Raw genomic sequence first — 17247 nt, 5'->3', positions numbered from 1 at the left:
GAGCTATGTGTTCTCGCTGTAGAAGGGCTGGCTCGCAGGTCACTGGAAGCCCTTCCTCACAAGAATCAACAGTCATCAACTGCAAAGAAGTGGCCAGCAGAAGACCACCAGTGACCGGTGTTGTAGCAGCTCACCCACCCTCTTCCCAGAGGCTCTGTCTGAGAGGGGTTGCCCTTCTGCACACTGCACTTCTTTCTGGTCCCAGTGTTGCTACCTACTCTTACGGGGAGACACCTTGTGGGTCCCTCCCCATGCCTGCACCGGAGCTGCTCTTTGCAGAGGGTGTGAAGAAGGGACACACTCTCATCCCCCCAAATGTCTGGACAGTCTTGAGTTCTGGGCGCCAGTAGACTGGTTCAAATAAATGTTCCTTCTCCAGAAGGCTGCAGAGGGTCCTGAGGATGAGAAGTCTATCATGGCGGATCGGAGGGCGTGTCCTGCAGGGTGCATCTGCCGGGGGCCTCTGCCGGGGGCCTGTGGAATTCCCACAGGAGGGCGCTACCTACGGTGTTTGGGGTGGTGTCTGTGAGAGGCATGCGGACTTGGTGAAGCAGAAGTCAGAAACCGCGATCACCTCTCTCTTCACTTTGCCCCTAAACACTTTTTTTTCCAAGACTGATGGGGGTGGGGGTGGGAGGAGGCGGCGGAGGCGGCGGCAGCGGCAGCAGCAGAAGCTACAGCAGCAGCAGCAGCCGCCCCAGGAACAAAACCTGTCTTTCCCGTCCAGTCGCTTGTCCTCGAGCGCCCCCTGCTGGTCGCCCCTTGCACTCTCTCCCCATGGGGCTTATGTGGGACACTGGGAATGGGGAGGGCCTCCACATTTAAAGCAGGCAAGCATCCATGGAATCACACAGCTACTGTGTCCTGCCAGCTTTTCCCTTTCTCTTCTCCTTCCACAGTGCTCAGTCGGGTAGAGGCCTGCACCTAGAGCCCCAGTGCCCTAGGACACCCCTGCCAGAACTTGCTACCCAACAGCCACTGCCCCCTCTGGCAGGTTCCCTACCAGGGGGATCCAGACCATCACCCAGGGAGACCCTACTTGGGTTTATATCACGAACTGACTAGGGTCCAGCAGGGAGGTGACCTTGTTGGCTGTCCTGGTTTGAATATGCTTGGTTCAGGGAGTAGCACTATTAAGAGGTGTGGACTTGTTGGAGTGGGTGTGTCAATGTGGGCGTGGGCTTTAAGACCCTCATCCTAGCTGCCTGGAGGCCAGTGTTCTGCTAGCAGCCTTCAGATGAAGATGTAGAACTCTCAGCTCCTCCTGCACCATGCCTGCCTGGATGCTGCCATGTTCCCGCCTTGATGATGATGGACTGAACCTCTGAACCTATACGCCAGCCCCAATTAAATGTCGTCCTTATAAGAGTTGCCTTGGTCACAGTGTCTGTTCACAGCAGTAAAACCCTCACCACGACACTAGGCTATCAGAGATAGCAACATTTTGGAGTTTTGTAGTGACATTTTGGAGGGCACTATAAATAAATACCTGGTGACATTCTTCCCTGGAAGACCCAAGTCCCAGAGTGCAGGCTGCCTTCACTCTCCTGCCTGAGTAAGAGGGGAGAGGGCCATTGTGATCAGGTCCTGCTGGGTCAGTTCCCTGCGTGGAGCCACCATGTTCCTCCTCTCTTCTTCCCCCAGGGAAAGCCCGGGCCCCACAGTGCTTTCAGAACTCGGTCCCTAGTTCCATCTCAAGCTCTCAATAAACCAAAAAACCCCGTGTCTCTCCTGAAGCACCATAGCTGCTGCGTTGGGCTGGGGAATGGTGGACTGCCTTAGCCCCGAGTCGAGTCTCCAGGACAAAGAGTTAACCCCCTGGCTCTTTCTCCACACCCCATTCCAGAGTCTGTACCTTTCCTTCGTCTAAGGCTTTGCCTCTCCACCAAGGCAGCCTGAGCCTGTGAGCCCATGTCAGCAGGGCTCTCACCTTGCTTCGGTCAGCCAATGTGTTTTTCTGGTGGCTGGGCAGAGCAAGATGAAGAGAGGGGCGTGGCTGTTCCGCTTACGATGCCCACGTATGAGCTTTCACCGCTCATCCCAGCCCTTCACTCAGGACGCCGCTCAACTGGAAGCAGAGGCAAGAAGTCCCACTGTGCACCCCCTCATCTGTGGCACTACCTGCAGGTCCCCTGGAGAGGTGCGACGGTTTGCATTAACTATCCCCAGGAGAAGTCCCCGCTGGAAACCCTAGAACCCACCACTCACCACTATGTGTGCCTTCAGGCCCCTCCCTGTTTTCTCTCTCTTCCCTCCTGCCATCCAAGGATTATCTGCCAAGGGACTCCTGCCCCCTAGGACTGAGCTTTTGAAGACAGGCTCCAGATGGGGGCTTCAGATCGGGGGTCTCCAAACCTTGCTAGGGGCCCAGACCAGGGATGCAGGTGGTGCACTTCTGGCTGCCGGAGCAGAACCTGGGGCTCATGTGGTTCATTGTTTGCTGGTGAGTGAAGCCAGTCACTTAGGTACGGGTTGGCAGGCCACCTGAGTGCTCACCAGGGAAGGCCAGGTGCTGCGTGGCTCTGGTGACCCGGTAGGCTGGGTGATAACTATGTACTTAGGAAGAACAATCTGAGGGAGCATACCTGAACACACTACAGTCCTGCGGAGACTGGCCAGGGTCCCACAGGTGTCACTTACGTTGTGTAAGAGCCTTCTTCTCCCAACTAGGTTATAAGCTTCTTGAGGGCAGGGCTGGACTCCAAATAGCTCTGGGGTCTGCTCCAAAGAGCTGTAGGCAGAGTCACTTTGGGTGGGAAGGAACAAACGCTTGGCAAAAAGAGCAAGCATAGGCCTGGGCACCCCGCTGGCCGGGCCCCTAGAAATCTGCTAGAGACCTGTTGAACAGAACCGTGTAGCTACTTTCTGGCAAAGCGGCCAAAAGCAGAGCTGCAAGCAATCACGTGGGCTGTGATCAGGTCACGTGGTCTGAAGGGCTGCACGTGAAGCAGTGAGTCAAACACGAGGAGGGGCGGGGCAAGCTCAGCACGAGGTGGGCAGGCTTGGGAGGGGGAGGGGGGTGGCGAGACGCTTGCATGAGAGTGGGCAGCCAGGCGCTGGTTGGATGCGGAGCTCCTGTGGGTAGGCAGAGTGTGGGCGAGAGGGCGGGCAGGTGGGCAGAGCTAGGGCCATCTGTGGCTTCCAGCTTGTTGCTTCCCTCCAACTTTGTTCCAATGGCGTCCGGTGGCCACGAGCGGGCTACTGAGGATTACGGAGTCTCCGACATTACGGGATGCAGGTAAAATTTGGGTTGACGGGCTCTGGGAGAGTCAGGTTCCAAGGCCTTTGCCTAGGGTTTACTTACATCCTCACCTTACCAGAGACAGCTGGGCAGAGCTCCCCATCTTGGCATGGAGGGGAAGGAGGGGGAGGAGGAGGGGGGAGAAGGAGGGGGAGGGGGTCCTGAGCTGGCCAGGTGGTATTCCTGGATAACCCAGGCCAGTCTTCACTTCTTCCAGACATCCACACCAAATGCCCTAGTTCTCTGTGTAGGGCACTGGTATCTTTTGTGGGGTTCACAAGTGGTCTTGGCTCCTTTCTCTGTAGCAAGACTCCTCAGACTGAGACTCAGGAGAACTTGGAGACTCCCTCACAAAGCTCAGCCCTCTGCCCAGCTCCTGTGGCTGCTGCAAATTGGAGCCCCTGTCTTCGGAGAAACGTGGTCAGCGAGAGAGAACGCAGGTGCGGGCAGCCTCGTGGTGGGCAGGATGCCAGTGGGGTGGAGGAGTTTTAGGTCTGTCTATGGTTTAACTAGCTTATACCCGCCTAGACCGACCAGGATTCAAACCAGATCCCCAAGTAAGGTTTGTGGACTAGGTCGGGGTGTTCCTACAGCTTGACTTGGAGTCACCCTTTCATATACCGGGACAGAATTGCTTCAGGGCTGTGCCGTCAGCCCAGAGTTACTGTGTGTCTCAAGGGTTCCGACGGGATAGGCTGCTGCGGCCTGAGCCTTGCTGCTCTGGAGGGAGGCCTTGGGGGCTGCTCAGTGGTGGGTTCCAGAGGTTCTTTGGCTCTCTGGTGAGGGTTGGATTATTTTCCCCTTGTCTGGAAGCAGGAGGAGGATCTCCTTGAGCTGTGAGCGCTTGCGGGCACTACTGCCTCAGTTTGATGGCCGTCGGGAGGACATGGCTTCCGTCCTGGAGATGTCTGTGTGTTTCCTCCAGCTTGCCCACAGCATGGATCCTAGCTGGGAGCAGCTCTCTGTGAGTCCTAAGCAGGCGGGCCTTGTCAGGCCCCTGCAGCCTGTCTACTATGGGATGTCCTGGTTTGGGATCATCGTACCCCTGTCTTCTCGGTACTGTGTGTTCTGTACCATGACACATTTAAACCATACCAGTTGGCATTCTTCTGAGGGGCAAGTGTCCATTGTGTCTTCCCAATATGGATTGATTAGTTTCCCGTATGTGATACCTGTGTGTGGGAGTTTCAGGGTCTCCACATGTCCAGTTCTGACCAAGAACACTCACACTCAGACTTCTCCCAAGACTGCTGCCTGACTCTCAGTGACGCCTGGGTGGATACAGCCTGACTCAGGAGCAGGGGTGGGGTGTTAGAGGAGTGAGGCTTCAGTCCATGCATACCCTTTCCCTGTGCGACCCTGAGTTTCTGGCTAGTTTGTGTGTATTTAAACTTCAGGTTCCTCAGCCTCCTCAAGAGATGTGGCACATGTGGCAGGGCGATGTTCTGCAGGTAACCCTTGCGAATCAGATTGCAGACAGCAAGCCAGACTCCGGGATAGCAAAAGCATCTGCCGTGGCTCGGTTAGTCTCCCTGGGGCCATCCCCGGGCCCTGGACGCTGTCTGAGCAGTCATGTTAACTTCGTAATAGTATGCCCACACCTATGACATAACTTCACGCTCAGATGTCTTTAGATGGCCCCTTGAGACCTGCTGTTCACAGTACATAACCCAGGGTGATCTTGTCTGCAGACTCGGGGCACTGGGAAGCAGGGGGGTTACTTGGCTCTTCTGCTCTCTGGGGCTCTGAACTCCTCAATGCCTTACACTTAATGTCTTTCAGGGTGCAGGACCCCCCATGCTGTGGCATGCTGGATACAGACCAGAGCCAAGCTACTGAGAGGGCGTCGGAGCTTCTGGAGAGGCCTTCCTCCTGCCCTGGTAAGAGCCAGAGCTCCTTGTCATTCAGTGAGTCAGGTGACCTGTGACCCTGAAATGACCCTTGCTGAAAGGGGTGCCTCCTCTGGGCAGAGTCTAGAACAGCTGGCTCTCACCTCTGCCTGTGCCGAGGTCGGGTGGCTGTGAGGCCTCCAGCTTTTCCAGCTGTTCCTCCAGTGCATGCATGGGGTCTTGTTCCCCAATGCCATGCCCCAGTCAGGAGATACCAGTGAGTTACCAGCTGGGCTGCTTCTCATGCCAGTTTGCCTTTCCGGGATGCTTGGTCTCCCCCTCGGTTATATTTGCTATGTCTGCACGTCTCAGCTGGCTGGCACGGGTTCTAAGCAACCACAGACATAGGGTCGGGATCGGCAGCTGGTCTGAGGGAGGAAGGAGTTCAAGGTCATAGGAGCAGTGCTGAGGGGAACTCCTGATTGGAGCCCTTTCGAGTGACCCAAGGCCTAGGGGCTACCTTTTCCAGGAACCTGCCCTGACCCAGAGTTGGACACCTAGTTTTGGTCACGCCCCTGCGTGGTCATCTGTTGTCAAATACTTCTGGCTTTCACATGCACACACTGTAGGACAGTACTTGGCCTAAACTGTGGGTAACCTATCTTTTCCCTGTCAGAGTCCTCCAGCTTGGGTGCTGGGCTCCCACCCTGGCCTCCTCACTCATGGCAGCCAGCCACTCCCGAGGCGAGTGACGCTGTTTCTGGTGGATCACAGCAGGTGGGATCCCTGGCCGGGGACACTGAGTCTCCGGGCATGCTGGCTGAGGAGGCCAACTTGGTCTTGGCATCTGTGCCTGATGCCAGGTGGGTGCTTCTGAGAATGTGTGTCACTGGCCTGCCTTCAGCCCACCGCTAGTCTCTGCTTTTCTCCACTTCTGGAAGCTTCTGTTTCTGACTTTTTACACCACACTGAGAGGAGGCCCAGGCAGCAGGCCCAAGCCAGACTCACCATGTGGCTTTCTGATATGTGTTTCTAAAACATTTTTGTCTCCTAATTGTCTTTTGTTTGGGCTGATGGTGAAATAATTTTGTGTTTGGGGAGCACACACCAGCTGGGGTGTGGGAGGCAAAGGGAGGGGTGAGGCAGTGGCTGGAGAAGCCAGCACAGATCTCTGTTCAGCAGAGCACTGCAGCTATGGTCTGTGCCCCTGGCTGTGGTGTCTTCTCTCGGTCCTTTCGGAGTGAGCCTCCGTGGGATTGTGGGCCTTTGCAGGATTGGGCTGGGTTTCTGTTGAGTTTCTAGTGTCTAGGTGCACTTGTGGCCACTCGGGGATCTTCTCATCTCCAGGTACACCACAGGGGCAGGGTCCGAAGTGGTGGACGGAGCATCCTTTCTGCTGACCACCAATCCTGATTGGTGGTTGGGTGAGTGGGGCCGTGAGCCCAGGCTGCCCTTCCCCACACCGGCCCTGGCTCTGGGGCCTGTGTCCAACCTGACAGGACCAGGAGACTGTACCCAACCCCAGCTTACTCTCTGACCCAAGGTCCCCGAATCATCTACCCCTGCCTGGTGATGATCGGGATGACATGTGCCACCACACAAACACGTGATACTGGAGATGGCTCTGTGAGTCCTGGGTGTTTTCAGTAATGTTCCTAGGTCACCAGGACAAGTCACGTGTTGTGCATCCCCTTGACCACACTTAGGATCCGGTGCTGAATGAACACTGCTGTGGTTCCAGCATGGAAAGCATCTCCTAAGGCAGGAGCCACCAGAGTTGGCCTCATCCTATCTCACTGGGAAGAGAGGGTTCTAGAATGGACACGGTGGTGGCAGCACGGGAGCCCCTACCACGCTGTGGCCAGTCTTCTGCCAGTGTCTGGGGCACGTGCCTTACCGATGTCTCCTTTCCTCCCAGGGTCAGTGGAGGGCAGAGGAGGACCAGCTCTTGCCAGGAACAGCCCAGTGGATGGGGCAGAGCCAATCTACATTGGAGACCCTGAGCCCTGCTCCCAGGAGCTCCAGGCTGGCCCCGTAGAGCTGTGGGGCTTGGATTTTGGCAGCCCTGGCCTGGCCCTGAAGGATGAAGCAGACAGCATCTTCCCTGACTTTTTCCCCTGATGGCTTAGTTGCCCCATAGTTTAGTTTGCTGGGAGAGCTATCCCTTGCCTGGGTGTTGTATTTTGGGTTTGGTTTGCAGCTGCAGCCTAATTTGAGGAAGGCTGGCAGGACTATGAGTGGAGTTTGTATTAAAGAGAAAAGTGGTTTTTCTGGCAGAAGCAAAATTTCCCTGGCTTTTGAGTAATTAATCCAGTTCATTGGGCACATTGCCCCAGTCCATTCAGAGCACAGGCAGCTGCCTGGATCTTTGTGGAGAGATTCTCAGCTGGGTAGGATCCCTGAATAAACTGCTTCTGTGCCTTGTTCCCAGTGCCTGCCTTCTTCCTCCTCCTTCTCTTCCTCCTCCTCTTCTTCCTCCTCCTCTTCCTCCTCCTCCTCCCGGGAGTTGGGTGTTTGAGTTGGGTGGTGTCTTTCTAGGGACCCCAGTGTCCTCTCCCCAGTGCAGCATATCCTGAGGGAAGGTCTGCTATCCCATTACTGCCAGTCACCCCTGTACTTGCTGTTCTTGTGTTCTTGGGGACCCTCCGGGTCTGGCCTACACCCCTTCACACTGGGCTGCTGTGGGCGGATTGAAGGTTGGTAGGTGTCTTTTTCCTGTTCTTCTGTCAACATCTGGAGACATTCCAGGTCCCTGGGACTCCTACCCCCCACCCCCCACCCCCCACCCCGCTGTGAGTCCCTGTTCTGGGCTACAGCAGCCCAGCCTGATTCTTCCAAGAACCTTGAATCAGATCAGAGCTCCCACCAGGCTGCCCCCACATCCACTGGAATGTTCATTAATTCCCATGAGTCACTGCAGACAAGCTCAGGAGCAGGTGGCGTGGGAGGAAGCACTTTGGGATTGTGAGCGTTGAGATCATCACACAACCCCAGGAGCTGAGGAGGGCACATGGGTAGCCAGGAGGGTCTAAGTGTTGGACACTGTGTTCCAGGTGGGTGCTGAGTAGAGCTATCCCCCTCCCAACCCCGGGTCCTTGCCACCACCAACTCTTGTGGTTTACAGGGCTGAAGACCTTGTTCAGGGGAGGGCGTGGCCTCCAGATTCCCGCCTGCCAGTGCGCCAAACCCACACCAGGTTCCTTGAGCACAGGAATTGTAGCCTCACTTTGGCTGTCTGATGTTTGAGCTTATCCGTCAGCTCCGACTGTCTGGATCCACATGTCTTCTAGGAGACTGCCACATCTGCATGTGTGCATTTTCATGTTGGCGTGCTTGTGTGCAGACTGTGGATGCTAAGGCATGCATGCAGGCATGTGTGTTTGTGCATCCATAAGGCGTGTATGCATTTGTGTCTGTGTGGCATTTGCATGCCCATGAAGGTGTGTGTGCATGCATGCATGTTAGGGCATGCATGTGTTGATGTGTGCAGGTAGGCTATGAAGGTCTTTGGAGGCACAACATCTATACCTGTTCTACTGTGTGACTGCTCCCCTGTCCTGGGACAGTCCCACAATTCACAACCTTAGTCCTGGCCTGCAGCTCTTTCCGGTTTTGTCAACCCGGAGGCAGGTCATGGATGATTTAGGAGCTGTCTTGGTCTTGGCCATTCCTGCAGATACACTGAATGTGTTTGGCCATCTATGCAGGTACTCCCCTGGACACCTTAAATCTTAGGTGTCTGCAGTCACCTCACTGTGGCACTTGAGAGGGAGAGCCTTGTTCACAGTCATGGCCTAGGTCCTGGGGGATGGAAGAATTTCCCACAAAAGTGCCAGAGGACAGGTGGTCTCTCCTTTCTGAGCCAGTGCTTAGAATGAACCTGAGGCCCAGCCTGGCGTGTGAGCAGAAGCAGTAACAGGTGCCAGACCCTGAGCAGGTGATGGGAGACCACAGGGCTTAGGACAGCAGGGGCCACAGTCCCCCAGGGTCCTGGGACTGAGGTCAGCTTTCTCTCAGTAGTACTTCCAGGCATCCCACAGAGCATATGAAAAGGGCTGCCTGGCTCAGATGTTTGGCCATGGGGTCTGCTACTTTGCAGGGGAGCCGGGAATCATCCAAAGGTACGTAAGGCTCTCTCTGGAAACTTTCACACTGCCAGATTCCTCTGGAACCCCCAGTGGTTTTGAGCGGCAGTGCCTAGGTGTGTGTGCCTTCAGTCCATTTTGAGAACTCATCTGTGCCCAGAGACTGTGACAGAGGCTTGAGGTAGCATTAGGACTTCTCTGTCTGGGCCGTAACACTGGTTTAAAGAAAGCCTGTGTGCTTTGTGAGGAGAACTGACCCATGTGACAGCACAAGAGTATCAGGGGCCCTTCTGTGGGGTCTTTGCAGTCATGGACTTCAAGGATGGTTGTAGGAAGGGGGTTTAGGGCAGTTAGAAGTGTGCCTCGACACCCCCCAAACCTCTCCAACTTCACCCCTGCTTTCACGAGGCTCGTGTTCCCTTTGTGCAAACATGCTATGTTCATACAGAGAGCTCAGAATGAGGGATGGGGAAGAACAGGTTTGCCTATGTTCCTGACACAATTGGGAGGTCCCCACAGGAACAGACACTGGAATTTTGGAAGCTCAGAGTGTGTCCTTTGGCAGAGGAGTGAGGATGTAGAGGTGTGTGTGCATTGTGGGGCACGTGCAGGAATATGCATGTCTGACGGGCACACATGGATATATGCACGTGTGTGCGCATGTGTGCCCTCTGGGCTGTGCTTCCGTGTCCTGCCCTCTCTTGGCTGTTGTACTGGGATACTGGCACCTGAAACCACAGATGGAGAGACGGAATTCTGCATTCTGGTTCCTGGGCCCCAGTTGTCCCTGACTTCAGGCCATCCCCTGGGGTCATTCTCCAGTGTCCCTGCCCAGTGCTCTCCAAGCTCTACAGGTCCTCCCATGACTTCAGCCAACCAGATGTGGCCCTGGGGTTGCTTGAAGAATGGTCTAGGGGCTTGTGGCACCCAGCACTTTTCCAGTGACATTTCTGGCGGAAGGATGCCCTACAGAGATTAGCAGTCACAGAGGCCCAGGGATGACACTCTTGGCTGCAGTGTGGCATCCAGAGTGGTAGATTTCTGGATGCTTCCTGGCTTTTACAGATGTGGCAGTCAGGCGATGTGGCCAGCCGTCAGGAAGTCCGTGGGTGTGCCTCTTTTGAAGCTTTGACCTTCATGGGCCAGGCCCTCCACATCCCTGCCTGCCGCCCATCTTGGCTTTTCCTGGTAGGTGACACTGGTTTAGCTCTCCCTGCTGAGGGAGGACAGCTCTAAGTGCAGACAGTGACATTGATGCCCTCATACGGCCTGACCTCCTTCGTTCAGGACTCTTGGGTCAGGCCATGGAGCACGAAGGACTGCAGTGTGGGAGGGAGGGCAGAGGACATTAACCTGACAGAGGTGATGGGCCTGAATGCTCCTGGTCATCAGGTACTCCCTGCCAAGAGCTGCACCTCCCAAGCCCCTCCCCCAAGCTTGACTAGCACCATGGACTACAGTAACTAGCACCCTGGCACCTACCTAAAGAAGTTAATACACCTCCAGCTCCCAAGAACTAATCTTATAGCTGTTAGAGTTGACAGTCTGTCTAGCCCAGAACTAGCCAGCCAGTACCTTCTAGCTGGAGCAGAAAACGGCCTTGCCAACCCTGTCCGGAGAGCCCCAGTGTGCATGGACTTCTGGTTTGCTTCACTTCACCTACCCCGATGCTTTGTGGAAATCACAGGTCAGGAGACAGAGAATCAGCAGTCAGGAGCTTTAAGGATGTCAAACTTGGCACTGCAACAGTTAGGGAGTACAGATGGTCAGTGAGGGGCACCCGCTCCTGAGGCAGATGGTCAGCTAGGGGCTACCCACGCCTGAAGCCGGAGGTCAACTGGGGTCCAGTCCACATCCTCACTAGCTCATACTAGTGGATTGTTCCAGTGGCCCTGAGGTCATCTCTCAAATAACTGGTCCCCAAACTCAAATCTGAGCTCTTCCTGACCTGACCTCAGCTGGTGTCACCTACATCACTTGATCAGAAGAAGGACTGTCTGTCTGTCTGTCTTCTGGACTGACAGGCTAGCGCCAGGGTGTTCCCTCTCTTCTTCTTCCCATCCCTCCGTGTGTGTGTGTGTGTGTGTGTGTGTGTGTGTGTGTGTGTGTCTCGTGCGCACACGTGCACTTGTGTCCTAGGCAACTGCTCCACTGAGAGAGCAGTGTGTGTCCTGAGCTGGCCGCCTGCAGGTGGCAGCCACACTCACTTGAACTGTAGCTGCTGCATGGGAGACAGGCTTCAGACCTGCCGAGGCCCGCCCTCAGTAGTCACAGCTCAGCCGGCTCACTCAGTACTTGATGAAGCCCAGTGTGGCCTAGCGATTTCTACCACCATCATGATCACACTCTTCCTCCCCAGTGGAACCTCACAGAAGCCACCTCACTGCTCCTCACACGTTTATATAATTTGTGTTCCTAAACACTGGACTTTCCGTTTTTGAAATTTACACAAACATCAGATGGGCAAACTCTCCCGGGACCGGGTTTTCAGTACGTTTTTCTCATTTGTCAGATCCTCTTTCCCTCCCCCAACTTTCCCCTTCCTTTTGCCTGAATGCCTACTTCTTCTTGAGAGTATCTTATTATCCTAGGGTGACCTCAAGCTGACTGTGTGTCCGAGCAGGACATTTGCTGACCTTTCTGCATCCACCCTCCCTAGCGCCCAGCTTACAGTTACCCTACACCACACCCACTTTAGGTAGGGTTGGGATCAAGTCCAGGGCCTTGAGACTGCTAATCAGTGGTTGCCAACTGGGCTATCTCCCAGCTAACTCGCACTTTTAACTTTTACTTTTTTTTTGAATTTGTGTTTTGTGATTGGTCCACGTTGAAATTTATGTCAGAATTTTGTTACTTTGTTTCTTAGATTCATTTTACGTGTATGCATGTTTTGCCTGCCTGCCTGTATGTCCGTGCACCACATAAATGCAGTGGCCACAGAGGCCAGAATAAGGTGACACATTTCCTGCCACTGGAGTGACAGCTGGTTGTGAGCCACCATGTGGGCGATTGGGGATGGTGACTCGGGTCAGATACAATTTGCAAAAGTATCTCTTATTCTGTGGGCTGGTTTTTAAAAAATAAATTTAGTGTGTGTGTGTGTGTGTGTGTGTGTGTGTGTGTGTGTGTGTGTGTGTGTATGTGTAAGTGTGTAATACCACACATGTCGGGATCATTAAAACTCATAGGGGTTGATTTTGAACTCAAGTTGTCAGGCTTGGCCGCAAGCTCCTTTGCCCACTGAGCTATCAAGTGGCCCCAGGCAGTTGCCGCTTTACTCCATTGTCAGGATCCTTTGAAGCCTCAAGCTTTCAGTTGTGTGAAGCCGTTTGTCTTTCCTGTTGCCGGCACTTCTGCTGTCTGTGGGGGACCTCTAACAAGCTCTGCACCACAAACTCTCCCTCCATTGTTGTCTGAGGATTCAAAAGCCTTGGTGTCTAGGTCTAGGCTTGACTCATGTTGACTTTGGGGGTGTGGCGGACAAAACATCTTCCCTTTATTCCAATATAGTGGGCTTTGAGTTTCCCGTGTTTGCAGAGTTACCAATTAACTGATCTCAGCACCCTTGCTGGTTTATTTTGGGCTCCTCACTCTGCCTCGAAAGTCCAGGCATTTGTCTTTACCACACCGTTTCATCATTGTAGCTTTGTAATACGCTTTCTTTGCTTAAACTTTTTTGTTTGCTTTGTTGTTGTTTTTAGATAGGGTTCTATATACCAGGCTGGCCTGGAACTCACAGAGATGAGCCTGCCTCTGCCTCCTGGGTGCTGGAATTAAAGGTGTGTGCCACAGAATCCAGCTTGCAATATTCTTAGAAGTCAGGGTGGTTTTCTTTTTTTAATTTTAAGTTTTTAAATGTTTTTTTTTTGACTAGGGCCCTTCGGGGTCCCATTGGAATGTTGGAATGAGATTTTATTCCCCAACCTTCAATGGGATTCTGGGAAGGACTGCAGTAAAGCTGCAGGTCCCTCTGTGGTGTCCAGCTGTCAGCAGCATCGGGTCCCAGTGGCAGAGGGGCTTCTGTTTAGCTATGCCCTATATTCTGTTTGCAACATTCTATGACTTCAGTGCCACAGAAGACTTGGCCTTCTTGGTTAAGTTTGTTCCTCGTCCTTTCTGCTCTGCTGCTATTGTAACTACGGTTGTAGTCTAGTATCCTCTGTCATTGTACAGTGAGTTCTGAGTGTTGGCTGTCTGTCTACCGTAGCCCTCTCACAGTTAGCTTCTGCAAACTTGATGAAGAGTAGAATTATCTGAGGGAGTCTCAGGGCATGGCCTCCCTCCGACTGGCCGGCAGGATGTCCATAGTTCACTTTCTTGATTGCAAATCGATGCAGGAGGACCCAGTCTACTGTGGGCAGTGACATCGCTGCCCTGGCAGACCCGGGTTTCTATGAATTCTGGCTGCAGGAGCTGCCATGAATAAGCCAGTGTGTGGTATCCCTCCACAGTTTCTGCTTCAGGCTGTGCCTTGAATCCCTACCTTCCCTCAGTGATAGACAACAGTGCCGTGGTGTGGTGAGGGATGCTGGGATACATGCTCCTCTCAGCTGGCTGCAGACATCTGTGGGTACTTAAGGTCCGAGTACCGGGAGCTCCTAGGGTGTGTGCTCTCTCTCGGCCGGACGGGTTTACATTTGTGGAGAATCTGCATGTTGATTGTTCCTTGTTTCTTCACACCTGCTGACTCTGTTGTTGTTTTGAGACAGGGCTTCTATGTGTAGCCTCGCCTGACCTGGAACTCTCTTTACAGACCAGGCTGGCCTCGAACTTGCAGAGATCCACCCGTCTCTGCCTCCTAACTGCTGGGATTAAAGGCACATACCAATACAGCCTGGTGTCTACTGACTTTTTATCTAATCCCTACCATTGTCTGTGAGCTAGATGATACCAAGTCTCGGTGGATGGTGCTCTGAAAATGTGACTTCGGATGCAAAAAGCATCTGAAGTCGACTAAGAGCCTTGGGATGACCCCGATGGCTTGGACGCCTAGATGTGATGAGAGGTGTGTTTGCAGGAAGAGGCAGGAGGCTCGTAGTGAGACTGGGGAGTGTATACAGCGTCTTCCTTACCCACGCCCCACTAGCATGGCCTACTGGTTGCAGTGTCTGAGCCTACATTGGCATGGCTGAAGTGGAAGTTCCTGGATATGTCAATGATGCAGACTCGCGTGGTGCTTTGCTAAGGCAGGACCCACGGGAGGACATGTGGTGTTTGACGAGTATAACTAGGACTCAATGGATGGCGTGCTTGCTTGCATAGGTGGCTTCCCAATGCTTTGTTGGCCTCAGCCTTCCATGGTCTTTGCTTTGTTGAGAGAGGCACAGCAGAGAACTTCTCCTGGGTGGATGGTCCTGGTGACCCGTGCTGATCCGGCAGAGGCCTGGATGCTTCTACTGGATCATACCCCTGCTGCTGATCCCTGTTTGTATCCTGACACGACTGAGCTGGGCTGCTGGTATCCTGACAGAGATTGGAATTGCCTCAAGGAACTGCTCCTATTCAGGTCCACATCCTCTTGTCCTTTTCTCCCCTACCTTTGGACAAGAAGGGGGTGGAAGCATTTAAAAAAACCCTTATCAAAAGCAGGTTTTAAAATCTAAGCCTACAAATGTCATTGTCACCCATGGCCGCTGTCAGTCTTACACTTCCTGTGGGTTTCCGTATGATCATGACATGCCTCTGTTCTGGTGTGACGTCGGGCTTTGAAAGTAGGGGATCGACTAGAGTAACTGCACAGGGGACAGGTGTGGCTTGGAGACTGTTGCGAATGGGCTGGGCCAAGACACAAGGAAGCAGGTCTTAGAGACTGGATAGCACACAGGTGTCCACCAGGCCTAGTGAGACTTAACTGTTGGAGACCAGTGCCACCTGGTGGCAGCTCCCAGAGCTGCAGGTATCAAAAGGGACACTGTGCTTTCTGCAGGGTCCTGCTCCATCCACATCTCCTGCACCCATGTTGGCACCTGCTGCTTTCTAGACTGTGCTGCTCAGAAGGGTGGTCCCGGATTTCAGCCTGGCCTATTTACCTCCTAAAAAATATGGCTGGCCATTCTTGGTCCCTTTGGGTGGCCAGCGTGAATATGCAGGGAAGGACAGGGGTTCTGGGTTCCAAACTCTCCTGACATAAGCCAGCAGCCTTGGTGTCTGATCAAAAGGAATGAATTCTTTCTAAGAACACAGCAAACGCGGCACCCCACATGCTGGCTGCATTTGGGATTCTCCCACAGCCCATGTTCAGGGCTGGCCTGGCCTGAGGAGCCTGAAATCTGGCTCTAGTCCAGCAGGGTTGTGGCGTCTATCACTACCTAGGGTGGCACCCAGATATGACGGTCCACAGCTCCAGGCTGAGACAGCTCCATCCCAGGGGTCCAGGCTGGGAATACTGAGGCGTTCTACGTCCTTGCCTCTACCCTTTCACGGTGATCACCTAGGTAAGACCCATTGATGCCTCCCTCACCGCACCCCCGGATCCTGGGCTACCCCTGCTGAGACTCTCAGCCGCCTCTCCTCTGACAGCTCTGTCTCTAGTTTCCCGGAGACCTTTCCTCTGCCACAGAGCAGTGCCTGGCCCAGCAGCAGAAGGGGCGACATCTTGCTCTTCCGGATCCCATGGAGAGTTGGGATTTATCAGCCCAAGGAGGACGTTTTCCTTGGCTGTTCACTTGGCCACGCCTGGAATTAAGTAAAACACCTATGAAGGAGATAGTTTTTCAAGACAGGGTTTCTCTGTATAGTTGTCTCTTGTTCTGGTTGTCCTAGAACTCACTCTATAGACCAGGCTGGCCTTGAACTCGGAGATTCACCTCCCCCCCGACCCCCGCAGTGCTAGGATTAAAGGTGTGCACCACCACCACCAGTTGAGGGATTTTTTTTCTTAAATAAATCATTTTAAGTGGGAAGAACTTTTTTTGTTCTTTGTTTTCTGAGACAGGGTTTCTCTGTGTAGCCCTGGCTAACCTGGAACTAGCTCTGTAGACCAGGCTGGCCTTGAACTCAGAGATCCTCCTGCTTCTACCCCTGCAAATGCTGGGGTTAAAGGCATGCACCACCATCACCTGATGGGAAGACTCACTTTTAATCCAGATCTTTTGAGGTGAGAAGATCCACCTTTAATCTAGGCCCTATCGTCTGTTGGCAGCCTATATAAAGGATAGGGAAGAAGGAAGCTTGCTCTCTCTTTGATTACTAAATCTGTTCTTTCACTGGCATTGGAGCCTGTACGTTTTGGGGTTCTAGCACATACTGAGCTGAGACTTCCAGCCTTGTGAACTGAGTGACTGCTGGGTACCTGGACTAGCTGGACCACAGCCTGAAAGACATTCTAATTAATTTAATATGTATGTTCCTCTAGAGAACCCAGACTAATACAGACTTTGGTACCAGGAGTGGTTCTAGAGCAACAGGAGTATAAGGATGAATTTTTAAGTATCCGGAATAGGCTCTCCAATTTGCCAACACCCACAGGTACTGAAGCCTCTCCTGGAAGCTCGGAGAGCACTGAGAGCCCGTGGTGCGAACTGTTTACAGATTTAGGGAGACAAATGCGCTTGACTCTCCCGACTCACCGATCGTGAAGGGCCATGGATTTGGTGACTGCATATAAAGCTTCTGACAGTTTGTGGAAAAATAAGGAAAATGATGGTGCTGGCTGGTCCTAGCATCGTTTGATAAACTGACAGAGGAAAAGGATGAACTGCAGGAAAAATTCACAAACTTCTAGCATTGCAGAATATATGAAGGCACTCACTGATAAAACTAACCAGCTCCATGCACATTAACAGTCTAATGTTTCCAAGTGTGCCCTGGAAGAGAATCTCCTCTCCAGCGGCCACAGAGCTCAAGTTGAAGTCAAACTGAAGCACTCACTATAAAGATGGCTGAATTACAGTGGAAATTCAAGCCCCACCTTGGAGGTGTCGGTGGTCACAGTGAGGGACTGGTGGGTAAAGTAGGGACCCGGTGACTCTGGGTGGGGATGTTGGGGGGACCTATTGCAGCCGAGAACGGTGGACCCTCGGATTCTCAAGGGTTTACCTCACCTGAGGAGGGAGTCTCTCCACCCTCAGTAGACGGCAAACTCACAGCCCCA

At 53.5% G+C, this 17247-nt stretch overlaps 1 protein-coding gene across 1 annotated transcript; it reads left to right on the top strand.

Annotated features, from left to right (window-relative positions):
* The first annotated feature begins 3033 nt into the window (after positions 1-3033).
* On the top strand, positions 3034-7355 carry Sohlh1 (spermatogenesis and oogenesis specific basic helix-loop-helix 1). Its single transcript, NM_001413659.1, has 8 exons — positions 3034-3238; positions 3547-3681; positions 4058-4205; positions 4639-4763; positions 5024-5121; positions 5747-5933; positions 6418-6494; positions 6989-7355. Exons 1-8 carry the CDS (start codon positions 3174-3176, stop codon positions 7189-7191), a joined length of 1038 nt encoding a protein of 345 aa, NP_001400588.1. The 5' UTR covers positions 3034-3173; the 3' UTR covers positions 7192-7355.
* The last annotated feature ends 9892 nt before the right edge of the window (positions 7356-17247 follow it).

Source organism: Rattus norvegicus, chromosome 3 (genome assembly GCF_036323735.1).
Source record: "Rattus norvegicus strain BN/NHsdMcwi chromosome 3, GRCr8, whole genome shotgun sequence".
NCBI lineage: Eukaryota > Metazoa > Chordata > Mammalia > Rodentia > Muridae > Rattus > Rattus norvegicus.
This window is presented reverse-complemented; position numbering and strand designations above follow the sequence as displayed.

What these genes read in the sequence shown, in the direction of transcription:
- Sohlh1 (NM_001413659.1), top strand. Translation starts at nt 3,174, where the DNA reads ATGGCGTCCGGTGGCCACGAGCGGGCTACTGAGGATTACGGAGTCTCC. An exon ending in TCCGACATTACGGGATGCAG is followed by an intron (nt 3,239 to 3,546) that starts GTAAAATTTGGG and finishes CTTTCTCTGTAG; the next exon opens with CAAGACTCCTCAGACTGAGA. An exon ending in GCATCTGTGCCTGATGCCAG is followed by an intron (nt 5,934 to 6,417) that starts GTGGGTGCTTCT and finishes TCTCATCTCCAG; the next exon opens with GTACACCACAGGGGCAGGGT.